Source organism: Scleropages formosus, chromosome 20, assembly GCF_900964775.1.
Source record: "Scleropages formosus chromosome 20, fSclFor1.1, whole genome shotgun sequence".
Lineage (NCBI taxonomy): Eukaryota > Metazoa > Chordata > Actinopteri > Osteoglossiformes > Osteoglossidae > Scleropages > Scleropages formosus.
In genome coordinates, this window is record NC_041825.1 from 24542859 (window position 1) to 24558425 (window position 15567).

The window sequence follows — 15567 nt, forward strand, 5'->3', positions numbered from 1 at the left end:
CGGTTCTGAAAATGTGTGTGTGTATTTCCCATCTCTTCTGCCAGTTTGCAGTTGGATTTTGCAATTCTCCTCATTATCTGAAAACCAGTACAGAATGAATGAAATGGGTTGCAGAGCATGGGAATCCACTTGTGAGTGACTCGGACTGTGCACAACATGCCCTAAAGGAGCTTTTCCATTTTCAGACTATTTAAGTCATTAGTCAATAATTCCAGTTTGGAAAAATAAAGAGGGGGGAAAATTTCAGTGACAATATTGTTTATAAATCACTTTAAGAAAACTATAAATAATGGAATGGCTCATAAAGAAGACATCCATGCTGACTGAAATGGAAACAACAGAGATTGTGGATGAGAGGGAAGGCAGCACCTCTTGTGGGTGCCGACTGCAGTCCTTGCAGACGGGGGGAGAGGAGTAGTGGTGGAACACGGAGCCCGAGAGGTTGTCGATCATCAGCATCTCCCCGTCAAAGGAGTCCTTAATGAGCAGAGAGACGCTGTCCAGCCACAGGTTCTCCTGCAAGGTACACATGCAGCTTATGGTCACTCAACTGACTTTTGATATAAGCCAGGTGACCTTACACCATATATCGCTTCTCCAATTTCCACCTGATTGACATATGGTTTTCCAGAAACTTGCAATCCAAGTGCAATTAAAAAAAAAAAAAAAACCCTGTGGGATCTCAACCTGCAACCTTTCTCTAACACCTGAAGTTCCTGAATAGCTGAAGTGGCCTCTTAAAAAAGCTTTTATTAGAAGATATTCTCAGTGTTTCATAAACCAGTTTTGGACTTGGATCTGGATCATGAACAAACACACCCCACACTTCATATTAGATTTATTCTATACCCTGTCAAGCTTCAATCATTTAATCATATAAAATCACTAGGGATCCAGTGACTACAACTGCCACCTTTGGGTTCAGAAGGTTGTGGGTTTGAAGGCTACCTCCTGTGACTGGACTCTTGGTCAAGGCACTTACCCTGAGTTGAAAGAGGAAAAATGAGCTTTCTGTATAAATAGGTAAATTGGTATAAGGTGTTTCAGGGAAAAGCATCAGCTACATTTACATTTTTTCATTTAGCAGACAATTTTCTCTAAAATGATGCACAGGCAGTCCCCGGATTATGAACGAGTTCTGTGTCTTCAGTCTGTCTTTAAATCGGATTTTGATATAAGTCGGAACAGTTAGGTATGGTGGGTATCTACCGTCAGTTTTTCAAATATTTGTCTTAGTATATCATATATCGTGTACCTCTCTATGCATAAAAAACATTAAAGAAACACATCGAGACACACTAAAACATCTTTAATATAACAATACAGTAATAATAATACAATGTAATGATGTAATAATAATAATAATAATAATAATAATAATAATAATAATAATAATAATAAACAACACTACAGTATTTATAATATATCGAGACATAGAAAGAGTTAATAGTAACTGTTACTACTGTCATGATGAACAGAGGACACGGAGGACGCTGGACCCAAGTGCAGAATCATTTATTCAGATCAATGGACCAGACGTGTTCTCGTGGTCGGGGATGGGTGAATGGTCGGTTGACTGGCAAACTGAACAGAGTCGAGGATCTGAAATTATGCTTGAGGGATAAGTCGAGTGGTCTTTATCAAAGAAATGTGGAACGAGACTAGGGAACGATGAGGGACAGGACTTGGAAGAGCAAAGCAAGGTAGGTTTGAGAATGCAGAGGGGATGGTTTTCTAGAGTGAGATTCCGCAACTGGGAAGAGGTTGAGAAATGTCTTTTATAGCCGAGTGTTTTGATGCTGGGTGAGATGCTGGCATGGTCATGACAACTACAGTATTTATAAGAGACAGACAGAGAGTAAGAGAGAGAGTGTGTGTTTGCATGCGTGTGTGTTTGCTTTTCCAGTGTTCATTGGCGTTTCACCTTTTGCATCATTATTTACACTTTCAATCATGATCATTTTCCTCTTCTTGGATGCATCACCATCACTTGCATCACATTTACGGTTTGATGCCATGGTTAGGAGTGTAAAAACAAAAAAAAATTAAAGCCAAATACGGTAACACCCACAGGTCACTGTTAACAGAAATGTGGTCTGACTGAAGAGAACGAAGTCTATCCTTGGGCTCATGTGCCCTGCCCATGAGTCGATGAACCGCTGTAGACGCACAATGTTTTGATGCGCGTCGCAAAGTAGCGCCCGTTTATTATTACAAACCATTGTATGTAAGTCGAATTTTTAGTATAATAGGCTTAATTATGAAGTTTTCATCTGATTGTTACTGAAGGGTGACAAAAAAAATTTAATTCCAGTCAGTAAGTGGGTGGTTCGTAACTACTGGTTGTATGTAAGTTGGACGTTCGTTACCCAAAGACTGCCTGTACATGTTATTTATAAGCTAAATAGATTCATTTTCAGTTAGATGCAATGTCCAGTCCTTTTTTGTGTTTTAATTTTCACATTGATATGTAAAGTCCTTAGAAACACACACATTTCCAGAACCGCTTGTCCCATACAGGGTCATGGGGAACCGGAGCCTAACCCAGCAACACAGGGCAGAAGGCTGGAGGGGGAGGGGACACACCCAGGATGGGACGCCAGTCCATCGCAAGGCACCCCAAGCGGGACTCGAACCCCAGATCCACCGGAGAGCAGGACTGCAGTCCAACCCACTGCGCCACCGCACCCCCTCCTTAGAAACACTGCTAGCCAATTCATTCTTAATACTGTGTTGACATAAAAAGTAAAGGCCCTTGAAAGTTCCTTGAAATTGAACAGAAAAGGATACCCACTTGGCAGCATCCTGTTACTGCTGATGGGAAAACATCTCTATCTCCATCCTCGAGCTATCCCAGACCATGCTATTATCTATCTATCTATCTATCTATCTATCTATACATATATATACACACACATATATATACATATATACATTTCATGATACTTGTGTTGCCGGGTAGGCTCCGGTTCCCCGTGACCCCATATGGGACAAGCGGTTCTGAAAATGTGTGTGTGTGTGTGTGTGTATGTGTGTGTGTGTGTGTGTGCAATTCATTCTGTGTTTCTTTAATAATTAAACTTCTTAAATACATTGCGGAAGTGAAGAGTGACCTTCTTCAGGCAATCCTGTATGGGGTTTCATACAAGTGACAGGCAATACTCAAAAGATATTCAATTAGATGCCACTGCGCTCCTGTTAATAAAACTTTTATTTCAATATCTATAGGGTCAGAAATTTGAGAGACAGGCACTTATTAAAAAGCATTACAATGAACCAGATGACATTAGGCTGCTAGGTATTTTGCTCAAGGCATCTCAGATTGTGTTGTTCTTGCTTTCTCATCCTTCTTAATTAACCCATCACTTCTACATGGTAGTGACCTCAGGCAATTCTCTCACCTCTGCAGCTAAAGGGGGTTCTCAGTGGGCTTCTAAATGTTGACTGCATAAAGTCAATTTTCTTTTTTTAAATTTTCAAAAAAATCATTTATCCTTCAGTGCTGATCCTGCTCTGATCCAGGAAAAACCTCAGTACTAGCTATCAGATCTGTTTGGGTGTTCCAATGATAAAAATCACAGAGTAAAAATGTCAAGCGGGTGTCATAGTGGCACAGTGAGTAGCACTGCTGTCTCACAGTACCAGGGTGGTTAGAGAGAACGTGGGTTTGATCCCTGCTCTGGTTTCCTCCAACAGTCCAAAGACATGCTGTTTTGGTTCCCCCATAGTGTGTGAGTGACAGAGAGAGTGTGTTCCACTGATGAATGGATGAGTGGCCCATTGTGAGTAGTGTATCTAGCAATGTAAGTCACCTTGGGTGAATAAGGTGTGTGGGCTGATAACACTACATAGAATTCATTGGAAGTCACAAAAGTAACTGCTAAATAAATAATTGTAAATGTCAAGAGGAACCTGCAGTTTTGTACAGTTTGTTCGAATGGCTTCAGTGGCACATACATATATATATTTTTTTTAACTCAGCAGAAATCCAGCTAGTCTGTCATGCAGCAAATTGATGAGTAAAACCTCACAGCAGCTGGATGTTTAATACAAATTCACATTTGTACTAAGCTTTCTTCTGATAACCAATACATACTCTGGCCTGACATGTATCTTCTCATATAAACACAGATATGTACATAATATGTTACTGTGAAATCAAACAGATGGAATTATTCAATGTATTGAATCCAGTCTATATGAGGCTTGTCATCTTTAGGTAGCAGCAGGTGTACAGTTGTTACCTTGCAATCGAAAGGGTGGGAGTTTGAATCCCACCCTGCAGTACTATGGAAAAAAACACAATACTCTTGATCAAGGTACTTACTCTGAACTGATGCAGTAAAAAATTACTATGCTGTATAAATGGGTACATAGCAGCAAGCAGCTTAGTGTACAATTCTAAGTCACTTAAGAGAAAAACATTAGCTAAGTAAGCTAAACAGAAACAGCTTCTCGCTCCATCTGCCATTCTCTCTATCCCTTTTGGTGAGAAGGTAAAAGGAGGTGAGCAAACACATATATCTAGTCTAGCAGCACCTGTGCATTGTTGGACCCTCACCTTCTGGCCCTGAGAATGTAGCGTAGGTGGTCAGTGCTGTGATACAAATCACATAAGGTTGATATCCCTAGGTTTTGAAACAGCAAAAGGCTAAGTGGTTCACGCCCCCCATCAGCTCTCTGAATCCTGGGTAATTCAGTGTGACTCTACTAACCCCCTCTATCTAGTGTTCAATATCACATGACATGCCCCATTGCTTTACCAACAAGGCCATCTGGCCCTTGCCAATGTCTCATTGACTGCTTTAGGGGCCTGTTACCCAAGGGATTAAGAATGATTGGTTTTGTGTGTGTGTGTGTGTGTGTGTGTGTGTGTGAATGGGTGGGAGGTAGGTGAGGGCCCGTACAGCAGTCTTCCTCAACCTGTCAGTCTTCTGTTTGTCCTGACCGCGCTGTGTTGTTCAGTGTAGCTGGCTCCCTCACCATACACATGCCACCTGCTTCATTGACTCCACGATAAGCTGTTGGAGCACTTTAGTGTTCCTCACTTTCTGCACAAATCATTCATACCTTTCGCACCACTAAACTCATTTCCTTCTCTCTGATGCACATCTAATTATGTGCTACCCTAGGACCCTCTGCATACCTTGATGCAGTACCGTGTACGTGCTGATTTTTCACATCATTTCTGTCAATATTTTGTTAACATTGAGAATTAAATTGCATGCTCTTTTGCATGTGCAACCAGTTATCACCCATACAGCAGCTTGACATCTACATTTCATTAATTCGCTGATGCTTTTCTCCAAAGCAACTTTACATTTACATTTATTTATTTAGCATACACTTGTCTCCAAAGCGACTTCTAATGACCTCTATGTAGTGTTAGCTCACACAACTTATTCACCGAGGTGACTTACACTGCTAGGTACACTACATCCATACATCAGTGAAACACACTCTTTCTGTCACTCACACACAGGTTTAACTTTTAAGATTAAGATACTTATAGTGATCTTCTCAATTATACAGGCAGGTAATTTTTACTGTATCAATTGTCCTACAGCAGGAGGTGGAGTTCAGTGGCAGCCCTGACCACTATGCAATGAGCTGCCTCTAGAAAGCAGGGAAACGGACACATTCCAGCATCCAAAGCAGCCAGGGATAAGGGCCCTTTTTTCTTTCCTCACCTGTGCTCAGCCCCGGGGTTAAAAATAACTGCAGAGGCTGCTCCTGCCCGCTACGAATACACAGGGCTCTGACGACAACCGTGTCTAGCTAATGAGTATGTAGCTGTAGAAGGACTCTCTAATGAACCACACGTAATGTGATGGAGCCCATGTGCTGTTACTGTCTTTCTCCCTTTACTTCCCTGCTCTTTTCCAGCTCGAAGGTGCGTGGGGGGGAGCTGGGGTGAACACGTGATGATGCAGATATGCGACGAACAGAGCGTTGCCTTAGCTCCCCTCTGAGTACACCCGCCACCGCCACTTTTGTTGCCGTTATTTTTATTTTGCCTACCCCCCTCCTACATTAATTTCCACTTTTTTTCCCAACCCTTCTCCGCATCCCCCTCCCTCACTTTAACAGACATCCCACGCGCCTCGAAACAGGACCTGCAGGTACAGATAAGACAGGATTCTGGAAATGGAATGCGAGCAAAGAGCCATACACGTACTGCGGTACACAGATGAACGAGCACTGTGACAGTGTGCTAAGGAGGGCTCAGTCTCCATCAGCGTGGGCTGTACCACTTCCTTATCCACATGTAACATGAGGAAGGTGGGGTGGCAGTGCTGCACCTCATGGGCTGTTCAGGAAAACATGTGCAAATCCTGTTTAGGGAGTAGCTTTGCACAAGGCAGTGCTTCTATAAAAAGAGCATTAATAGCTATCAATAGTAAATGACGTACAGTTGTACAGTGTTGTCTATAGGCAACACTGTACAACTGAACATCATTTACTGTTTTAAATATTTGTAAAGCTAGTATGTACTGCTGGAGCACTTCAGGGAAACAAGTTTACTTTGGAGTCCTGCAGCAGGGAATCTCATAGGATTGTAATCTAAGAAGTCAAGCTTATTTGAGTGATAGAGTTGACTTTATCACTCAAATCAGCTTGACTTTTTAGCTATAGAAGTACTCCCCACAAACCTACTGGAACACACTAGAATGCCCAGAAGTGGTAACCAGCTACTGGTGCTCAGACCCCGTGAGGATTATTTTTTCTCATTTCTTTGGCGTGGGAGTTTTTTTTCCTCCTCCTTTCAGTGAACAGATCATTAGAACAGTGCACTATCAACGTACCTTCTTTCATCAAGGCACTCCTTTATCATCATTATTGATCAACTATATGTGCAATTTTGGAGCAATAATGGGAGACTCAAGCTTACCGAAAGATGTTTTATTTTTCAGGATGGACGCATTTCAGGAAGCCTTACATATGGTATATATGACATTGCTTTTGTAACATGTAGGTACTCTGATGAAGCCTTCCTGCTAAAATGCACCTGTTCTAAAAAAAAAAAAATCTTTCAGGAAGTTTGAGTGTGCTTCCCCATCATTGCTCCAATTTTACATTCAACAAGGGGTCTTGGGAACCCAAATCCTTTGTTCTTTCTTTCAGTAGAAGTTAAGTGCATCTTTTGTTCTTTCTTTTCAACTATATGTGCTCTATTGTTGAGTGCTCTGCATAATAATGCTTTTTAGCAACATAAATTCTAATGAATGGAACTTCCAAATTTCAGGTTATATTCTGTATCCTAAATCACTTTGCTTTATGCATGATGAAACTTTTCAGCTATAAGCGGTACCCAGGTTCAGTTGCGATGCTCAGGATGGGGGCTATGCTAACACCTACCATGGCATCACTGCATATGTGTGGATCAGATAAAAATAACGAAATTCAGCAGTGTTTGCAGTGCCAGTTATTTATCTAGAAACCACTTAAATATAATCTTTCAACAATTTATTGCACTAGTTGTATTATGAATGTGCAAAATATATGGTACATCTTGTAAAAGACACTATAAATAGAATATAAATAGAATCCATGTTTTTGCACAGCTGGGTAGGGCATTTGAACCATACACACACCACAGAAACTGCTGACAGTCTCACTGTTTACTCTCTTTGCTCTTGTTAAGTCTTCAATTTTCCCATTGGTCCTGTTCTGTTTTTCTTTCCTCAGTCTTCTGACCTTTGCTACTTTCCTCACCGGGTTCCTTCCTCTTATTTGTCTTTATGCCTCCTGCTATAAATAAAGTCAACAATCTCCAGGTAGCGTAATTACTGTGGCCTCGTGGTGGGAGGTGCGGAGTAGGGTTACTGCAGTTATTGCACTTCTGTTGGAATTACATTAAAAAGGCATCCTCAACTGAGGCTAAATATGGCTCGCTGAAGCCATGTATAGTGCGTGACGCCCATCAGGTCTCTGCGCCCATCTGTGCCAAGGGTCAGGGTTCACCATTGATGAATAAGCAGGATATTTCTGAATGCTTGCATGAGTGGGTGTCTGTGTGTGCAGATAAATGAGAGCTGACTGTCTATGAGGCAGCTGTTGTGTTGTGTGCTGTGTGTATGAGTTTGTGAGACTGAGTGTCAAGAATTTGTTACGAAAGTGTGGAATATGTGTATATTTCTGTGTGTGCAACTGGCTGAATGAGTGTTCAGCACTGAGTCAGCAAATGGGCAAAAGTGTGTGTGTGTGTGTGTGTGTGTGTCATTGGCTAACACATAAGCCAAGTGCACCATCTAAGAATTGACAGCTGAATAAACATCCATTTGCAGGCATGCGCATACCTTCCTGCCATCTATGAGCACTTGTGAGTTTCTGTTTGGTTGGAGGACCCTTGTGGCCCACCATGAAGCTCAGAGAATTAAAACAAAAACATTCTCTGCAGGCTCTAAAAGCATTTTCTTTCATCACCATTCCATCTCCGCACACACGCATAACTGTCAGTTCGGCGAACTGCAGGTTTGTTCATTTCCATCTGCTAACAAGCTAAATCAACTCATTTCTCTCTTCATTACAGCTGCTTGGAAATTTTTCCCACGACAAAGGTGCCTGATAATCAGGCATAATTCAAACAAACAACTAGCAGCAGGCTTAATGAGAGACAAATTAGGCTGCCATCAGAAAGCAAGAAAGAAAAAATCCCTTTTCTTAGGTTTAGGTGGTACCATGGTTAAGGTAGTACAATTATGACAAACACACACTTGTACCCTCAGGGTTCATGTCTCATCCCCTCTTGTGCTGTAGTACATTTTGAGTGAGGTCCTTACCATGAATTACTTAGTTTCAATTTCCAGGTATATAAATATGTCAAAAAGTCGTTAGGTACTTTGGATCAAAGTATCAGCCAAGGAACAAATGAACAGATGTCTGGAAGCATGATGGGTTCCAATGGGATCTTGTCTTTGGAACATATGATAAATCCTGAAAAGCGCTTCATATGTGTTGAATAAACAGATATGATAATAGAATTTACATCTTTCATTTAGCAAATGGATTTCTTCAAAGCAATGTCCAATTATTAACAAACCAATAATTCTCTCTACATTTAAGAAAGATCTCAAAGCTTATCTCTTTTGGACTCACTTCTCAGCTGATCTCTGAAGAGCATGGTAAATGTGTTAATGTTTAATAGTTTTATTATTAGAAACCGGTGAATTACGGATAGACCTTTATGCAGCTACTTGTGTGATGTATACTGCTTTGTATGGTGCAATGTGACAAACTATATTTTACAATCACGCCTCCATATCAAACTCTTCTGTTCATGTAATGCAGTAATTGTATTTTTCTCTGAGACGTATGTCGCACTTGAGAAAAGCATCTGCTAAATGAATAAATGTAAATAATGTGTATTGCGCTTAAAAGTTGACATTCAGTGCTATTTCAATGTTCCCACTAACACAACAGAGCAATTAAACAGACACACATTCACTCACACACTAAAAGTAACCAATTTGGCTGAAATAGGTCTTTGAACTATGAGAGGAAACCAGTGCATTTGGATAAACCCAAACAAAACACAGGCGGAACATGCCAACTCCAGATTACTGATCTGAATTTCAACCTATAACCCAAGAGCTGTGAGGCACCAGTCCTACTCATGCACCACTGTTTGCAAATGTCTGAGAAAACAACTGGTAAATAACTGGTTAAAAATTTTACTCTTGTACCCCTGAAGCCTTGTGTGTAAAACTATGGCATTTGTTAAGCATTAAAATACAAATGAGCCCCCTAATGAAATAACTGGGTGAGAATCTGATAACATGTTCCTGTGCTCATGTTGGGGATGAGGAGTGCCCAGATGTATGGCTAATCACAAGTGAACATGTCGCTTATATCCACTATTTGCAGAAGTACACAAAGAAAAAATGTGAGAAGTGATTATACCAAGTAAAATTACCAATAAAAGAAATTAGTTAAAAACAAAAACAAATAAACCTTGTGATTTGCACAAAGGGGGCAGTGGATTTTGCTGGGGCCTGCTCTCTGGTGGGTCTGGGGTTCGAGTCCTGCTTGGGGTGCCTTGTGACGGACTGGCGTCCCATCCTCGGTGTGTCCCTCCCCCTCTGGCCTTGTGCCCTGTGTTGCCGGGTTAGGCTCCGATTCGCCACGACCCCACTCGGCATAAGTGGTTTCAGACAGTGTGTGTGTGTGTGTGTGTGTGTGAGATTTGCACAAAATTAACCTGTTATCTATATTGTTAATTTGTAATACATTGTAATTTCTCTGACTGATTCCTTTCTGCATTTCCCTTTTTTGTGTGTTATATTGATTGCAGAATGTACTGTTTTTTAATTTTTTAAAATTAATTATTTGTTTGCTGTTTCTGTGGAGCTCCTTATCTGAAATGTCATAGCTGAGGCACCAACCTGAGCTGGGGAGTACAGCTTGCGGGGGTGGTGTGTATCTTGGGGTCCTTGGTGGGGGGTTGGCGTGCCAGGGTTGCCAATGGAGCTGGTGATGCCACACTGTTGGGCCCCTCCCTCGTTCCCGGCCCGATCGCCAGACCCTCCTCCGGCTTTGCCTCCGGCGAGACCTCCCAAGCAGCAGAGAGCGCTCTGGGCAAGCTCCAGCTCAATCTCAGCATCCATCTCGGCATCCTCCTGTGCCTCCTTGTTGGAGTCATCCAGGTGCTTCATGAGTACGGCCACCACGACGTTGATGAGCACAAACTGTGCCGTTAACACGAAGCTCACGAAGTATAGGGGTGAGATGAACTGCAGACTGCTGTTGCAGCCGTGCTCACCTGCCTGGCACTCACGCAGAGTGTCCTGTAGGAGGCGCACGACAACGACTTCACAAGGCCAGGAAAACAATAATACATGTGGACACATCTTTGTTTTCTAGATCATCATGGAAGCATTCCGAAGGGTGGGTTGTAGGAGAAACAACATCAGCCAACTAGTCTTTTTTAAACGGGTTATTCTTTCAAAAATTTATCTAATGCCTAAATTTACTAGCATAGACAGATCATCCCAAAGTGAAATAAAACCTGACCACTTATTTTACCTCCGCTGCCCTGCACTGTCAAAGACTTCAGTCCTCTTTCTCTTTGCATTAAAATAAACAATAATCTGCTGAAGTCACACAGAGTGACAAGATATCTTCCGGTCTGAGCTTCCTCACACAGGCCGCATTTTGAGAATTACAGCGGTACAGAAAAACACATCCAAAAACAAAGGCAGATCTCACTTTCAATCCATTAATTAAAGCCATAGATTTTTTTTTTCCAGCAGGAGAAAAAAAAAAAAAACTGATCTGTGTAGGACAAACAAAATAAGAAGTGGGTCAGATGAAACTCGTATTGCAAACGTAGCCTCATTCTGCCTGAGGATGAGTAAGCAGCTCCTTTCTCCCAAGGAGCAGTGTGGCAGATTGTTATTCTGTAAATCATAAATTGTTTAAGACGTGACCCTGGTGAAGTCAGATCATCCGTCTCGACACTGTCACATTAATGAAGCTGAGCTTTTCTGGAATTTGGCAAGGATGTATGATGGTCAGTTTTCAGTTGGAAAGCCTTGTTTCCAACCTTCTCAATCAGCTTCAATTCATCTGAATTTTGCAAAAACGGAGAATGTAATGTGTGGGTCAGCCAAGGACCTGGCTAATTCCTTCAAGCAATATATGGCTTTCTGAATCATATCAGCTGTATTTGGTACATAGAGTATAGGTGGGCAGCCTGAGAAATACCTGTGTGGGAGAAACTGGGCAGAAGAGTAAATCAAATCAACACACATCTCTGGAAACTACTGCAGAAGAGCTGGGAAGACATGGCATCTCATTTCCTCATTAGACAATCAAACTTCTGACTAATGAATGAACAGTAGGGCACTCACACTTTTCATTGGTACTGTTGCCATACTGACATAAAGCTCTGCAGATGCTATCTTCCTGAGATTGCTAACCTAAGACCTCAGTAAATGGGTATATCAACATTGTTGTCACTACCATTTGCAAGCATTCACTGCTATTCTTGCTTATGAGGAAAGTCTGACATCAGAAGCATGGAAAAATTGACCAGTTATAGGTATTCAGTTTTTTCCACTTACATTTGAAGGACGAAAAGTATAGGCACAAATATAATAAGGAACACTACTCTAAATGGAAGCCATTCTTATTTTAAAGACACAACCTGAAAAAAAAAAATCCTTTGCCTCCATACATTTTTTCTGCAGTCCTATTTGGGTAGCAGCCCTGCTTTAATGAGCTCACAATCCAGAGCATCGATCCGGTGGCAGCCGATGCATTTGTCTGTAAACTACTACAACAGGTTAACTAACCATCATTTAAGTAGCTACACTTCCTTTTTTCTGTCATATTTGTTTTTTGACAAGACGAAAAGCATTTGTTTACAGACATACAACAGATGCCTAGTTATGCAGTATGTCAATGGCATGAGAAGCACACTGAAATTTTCAACAAATTATTCCAGTTTATTCATTTTAATGTCAGCTGAATATGCAGGCTTTTTTTTTTTGCTATGAAAAGGAAATGTTTGAAAATCAGCATTAGAATTTTTATGACACATGACACAAGATGTTATTTCAAGCAAACCACGATATTACAGGGAGAGGAAAAAAAAACAGCTGATTGTTTAGAAAACAACGCAATGGATAATCAGAAGAGCTCTAGCTGTAGTCCCTCAAAATGACCGCACATAACCTGCTTTTTAGGACGCCATGCCCATTGTTGCTCGTAATCTCGAGCTGTACTTTAAAGAGAAACGGTCCGTTGCGCACCTTTGGAGAAAAGATTAGGGGGAACGGATTTACTCAGCGGTCAATTCTCATCACTGAGTCTCCGGAACAAAAGCAAAAAAAGGGATTACCACTGAACCTTAATCGCAGCAGACCTGTCCTTAATCACATCCAGTGCAGCCAAAGCTAAAGCACAGAAGATACGTGGCGCAAATAATTAGGGGAAGAAAAACACTGGAATGAAGAGGCTAAGAATGGCTCCACTAAGCTTCTCGAACAGTGCCAGGATTTACACAGAGACATCTGGGTACATTCTGTGTTCAAACCCATGCTAGATCTGTGGCTCTTCCTGCTATGCCGTGCATACCTTCATGATGCCATTCCAGTTGTCCCCTGTGGACACCTGGAAGAGAGTGAGGAAGGCCATGCCGAAGTTCTCGAAGGTGGCGTGACGGCTCATCCCCTCGCAGGGGTAGTCCTCATTACACACTGTGGACGCAAACAGGGCCAGGGTGAGAAATGGATCGACATCATGCTCCAGTAAGAGTCACACTGCGTTTTTAGTTTTGACCTTCAGGGGCTTTGGTTTTCCTTCTTTTTGTTATTATTATTATTGTTTGCATTTTTTTTAAAAATCCCCTTTAGAGAATTTCTGTAAAACACAATGTGACAAGATGGTTGTAAAACATTTTAAGCAGTGCTATACCCTTAGGCAGCTGTCCACACATGTTAAATTCACTATTGTGTTATATAACTTTTACTTGAGTGTGAAAATATGCTGCTGCCAGCTATGTGTCTTTGTATATATATACATTGCCTCAGGCACTTTTGCTGGTGTGTGTAATAGAAGCGTGTTTTGTTCTTATCACCTAGCTCTCCGAACAGCTCCACCCCAAGTGCTGCGTAGATGAAGAACAGCAACATGAAGAGAAGCCCCAGGTTTCCCACCTGAAAAAGTTACAACCAGTCATTACAGCACTCTTCTTAGAAGGTCTTTCCATCCAACTGGACACAGCAACTCAGCACAGTGAAATCGTAAATTTACTTCTCCAGCAGTAGTACCTGTTGTGGTTCCCTTTGGTAAAAGAGCAATACAGACCCAAGGTTTCCTTTTAAACCTTTATTGTACAAGTGCACACAATCAACTTAACAAAAAATAGTACAAGCAGTAGAGAATAAGTAGTAACATAGTTGACTGCAAAACAACTAAAGAGTTTTAGAAAAATAACTGTTTTATCTTTAAGAATAATTAATCTCATATACAGTATACGCTATATAAACAGAATAGTGCCTATATATACACACACACACACATGCAGTCCCGGGTTACGAATGAGTTCTGTTCCTAAATCCATCTTTAAGTCAGATTTGTATGTAAGTCGGAACAGTTAGGTATGGTGGGTACCTAATGTCAGTTTTTCAAATCGTGTACCTTTCTATGCATGAAAAACATTAAAGAAACACTTCTGGATGCACTAAATCATCTTTAATATAACAATATTGTAATAATAATAATACAATGCAACGATACTACCTACTATTACTACTACACAGTCACACACACACTTTCTGAACCACTTGTCCCATATAGGGTCGCGGGGAACCGGAGCCTAACCCGGCAACACAGGGCGTAAGGCTGGAGGGGGAGGGGACACACCCAGGATGGGACGCTAAGAGATAATAATAAATGTTACTAAAGCATTTATAATAGAGAGAGAGGAGGAAGAGGAGAGAGAATGTGTGTGTAGGTATAAAAAATATTAAAGAAACTTTAATCTTAGCTTTTCCAATGTTCGTTGGCGTTTCACCTTTTTCAATCGCTTTATTATTTCCACTTTTGTTTCATTCGTGATCATTTTCCGTTTCTTGGATGTATCACCATCACTTGTATCACATTTATACTTTGGTGCCATGGTTAGGAGGGTAAAAACAAAAAAATAAAAGCCAAATACAGTAACACCCGAGTCATTGTTAACAGCAACATGGTCCGACTGAAGAGAACGAAGTCTATCCTACCTCGGGCTCACGTGCCCCCACCCATGAGCCGACGAACTGCAGTAGTTGGACAATGTTTTGATGTGGGTCGCAAAGTAGCACCCATTTGTTCTTACAAGCTATTATATGTAATTCGAATTTTTAATATAATAGGTTAAACGGGGGATGGTTCGTAACTACAAGTTTTACGTAAGTCCGATATTCGTAACCCGGGGGATGCCTTTGTGTGTATGTGTATTGTGAGAGAAAGTAAGAAAACTGAGCAGAAATGATAGTGTGCATTAAATGTACAACTTATTCTATGCATGTGTTTTGCAACTTGTGCAGAAGGCCCATTGTGTGAAGCACGCTGTAACAGGGACCAGGTCAGAGGTTACCTGATAAAGGCAAGATGTGTATACCAAAAGCATGTCATAAAAGGCCAGTGGTACTGCCTTGTATGGAGTGAGTTCAGTTTAAGGTCAGCTGGATGGTGGGGGTTGGATGGTTCAGCTTTAGGGTGAGGAGTTTTTAGAACAAAGGACTGGAAAGTTACTAAGCAAAAAGGCAGGAAAACACTGAACACACTTGTTGTAACGCCATGTAATGAATTATGTATGAGCATGACAAATAAAAGCAGACAATAAAGACTGATTGGAAAGACACCCAATTTCCAGGGCTTTACCAGTGGCCGATGTTATTGTGAAAAGTCTTTGTGTGTCTGAGTGTATTTCTTTCTGAAACGATGTAAACATGTCATCAAATTCTTGGGATTCTGTTTTTTAATATGTAAGATCTCCAGAGTGAGAGTTTTTAATCTAGTAGTATGCGTCTGTATGTTACAATACATTTGTGCTATATACAGGTCAAATCATTACAT

General features: G+C 41.2%; 1 protein-coding gene across 1 annotated transcript in view; it reads right to left on the bottom strand.

Annotated features, from left to right (window-relative positions):
* The window catches only part of LOC108927492 (voltage-dependent T-type calcium channel subunit alpha-1I-like), a 145558-nt gene that overhangs the window by 7223 nt on the left and 122768 nt on the right, over window positions 1–15567 (bottom strand). Inside the window, exons 29-32 of the mRNA XM_018740828.2 lie at window positions 13583–13661; window positions 13081–13202; window positions 10386–10787; window positions 370–516 (exon numbers count right to left, since the gene is read on the bottom strand). Of these exons, the coding sequence (XP_018596344.1) occupies window positions 370–516; window positions 10386–10787; window positions 13081–13202; window positions 13583–13661 (750 nt within the window). The remainder of the gene's footprint in view (window positions 1–369; window positions 517–10385; window positions 10788–13080; window positions 13203–13582; window positions 13662–15567) is intronic.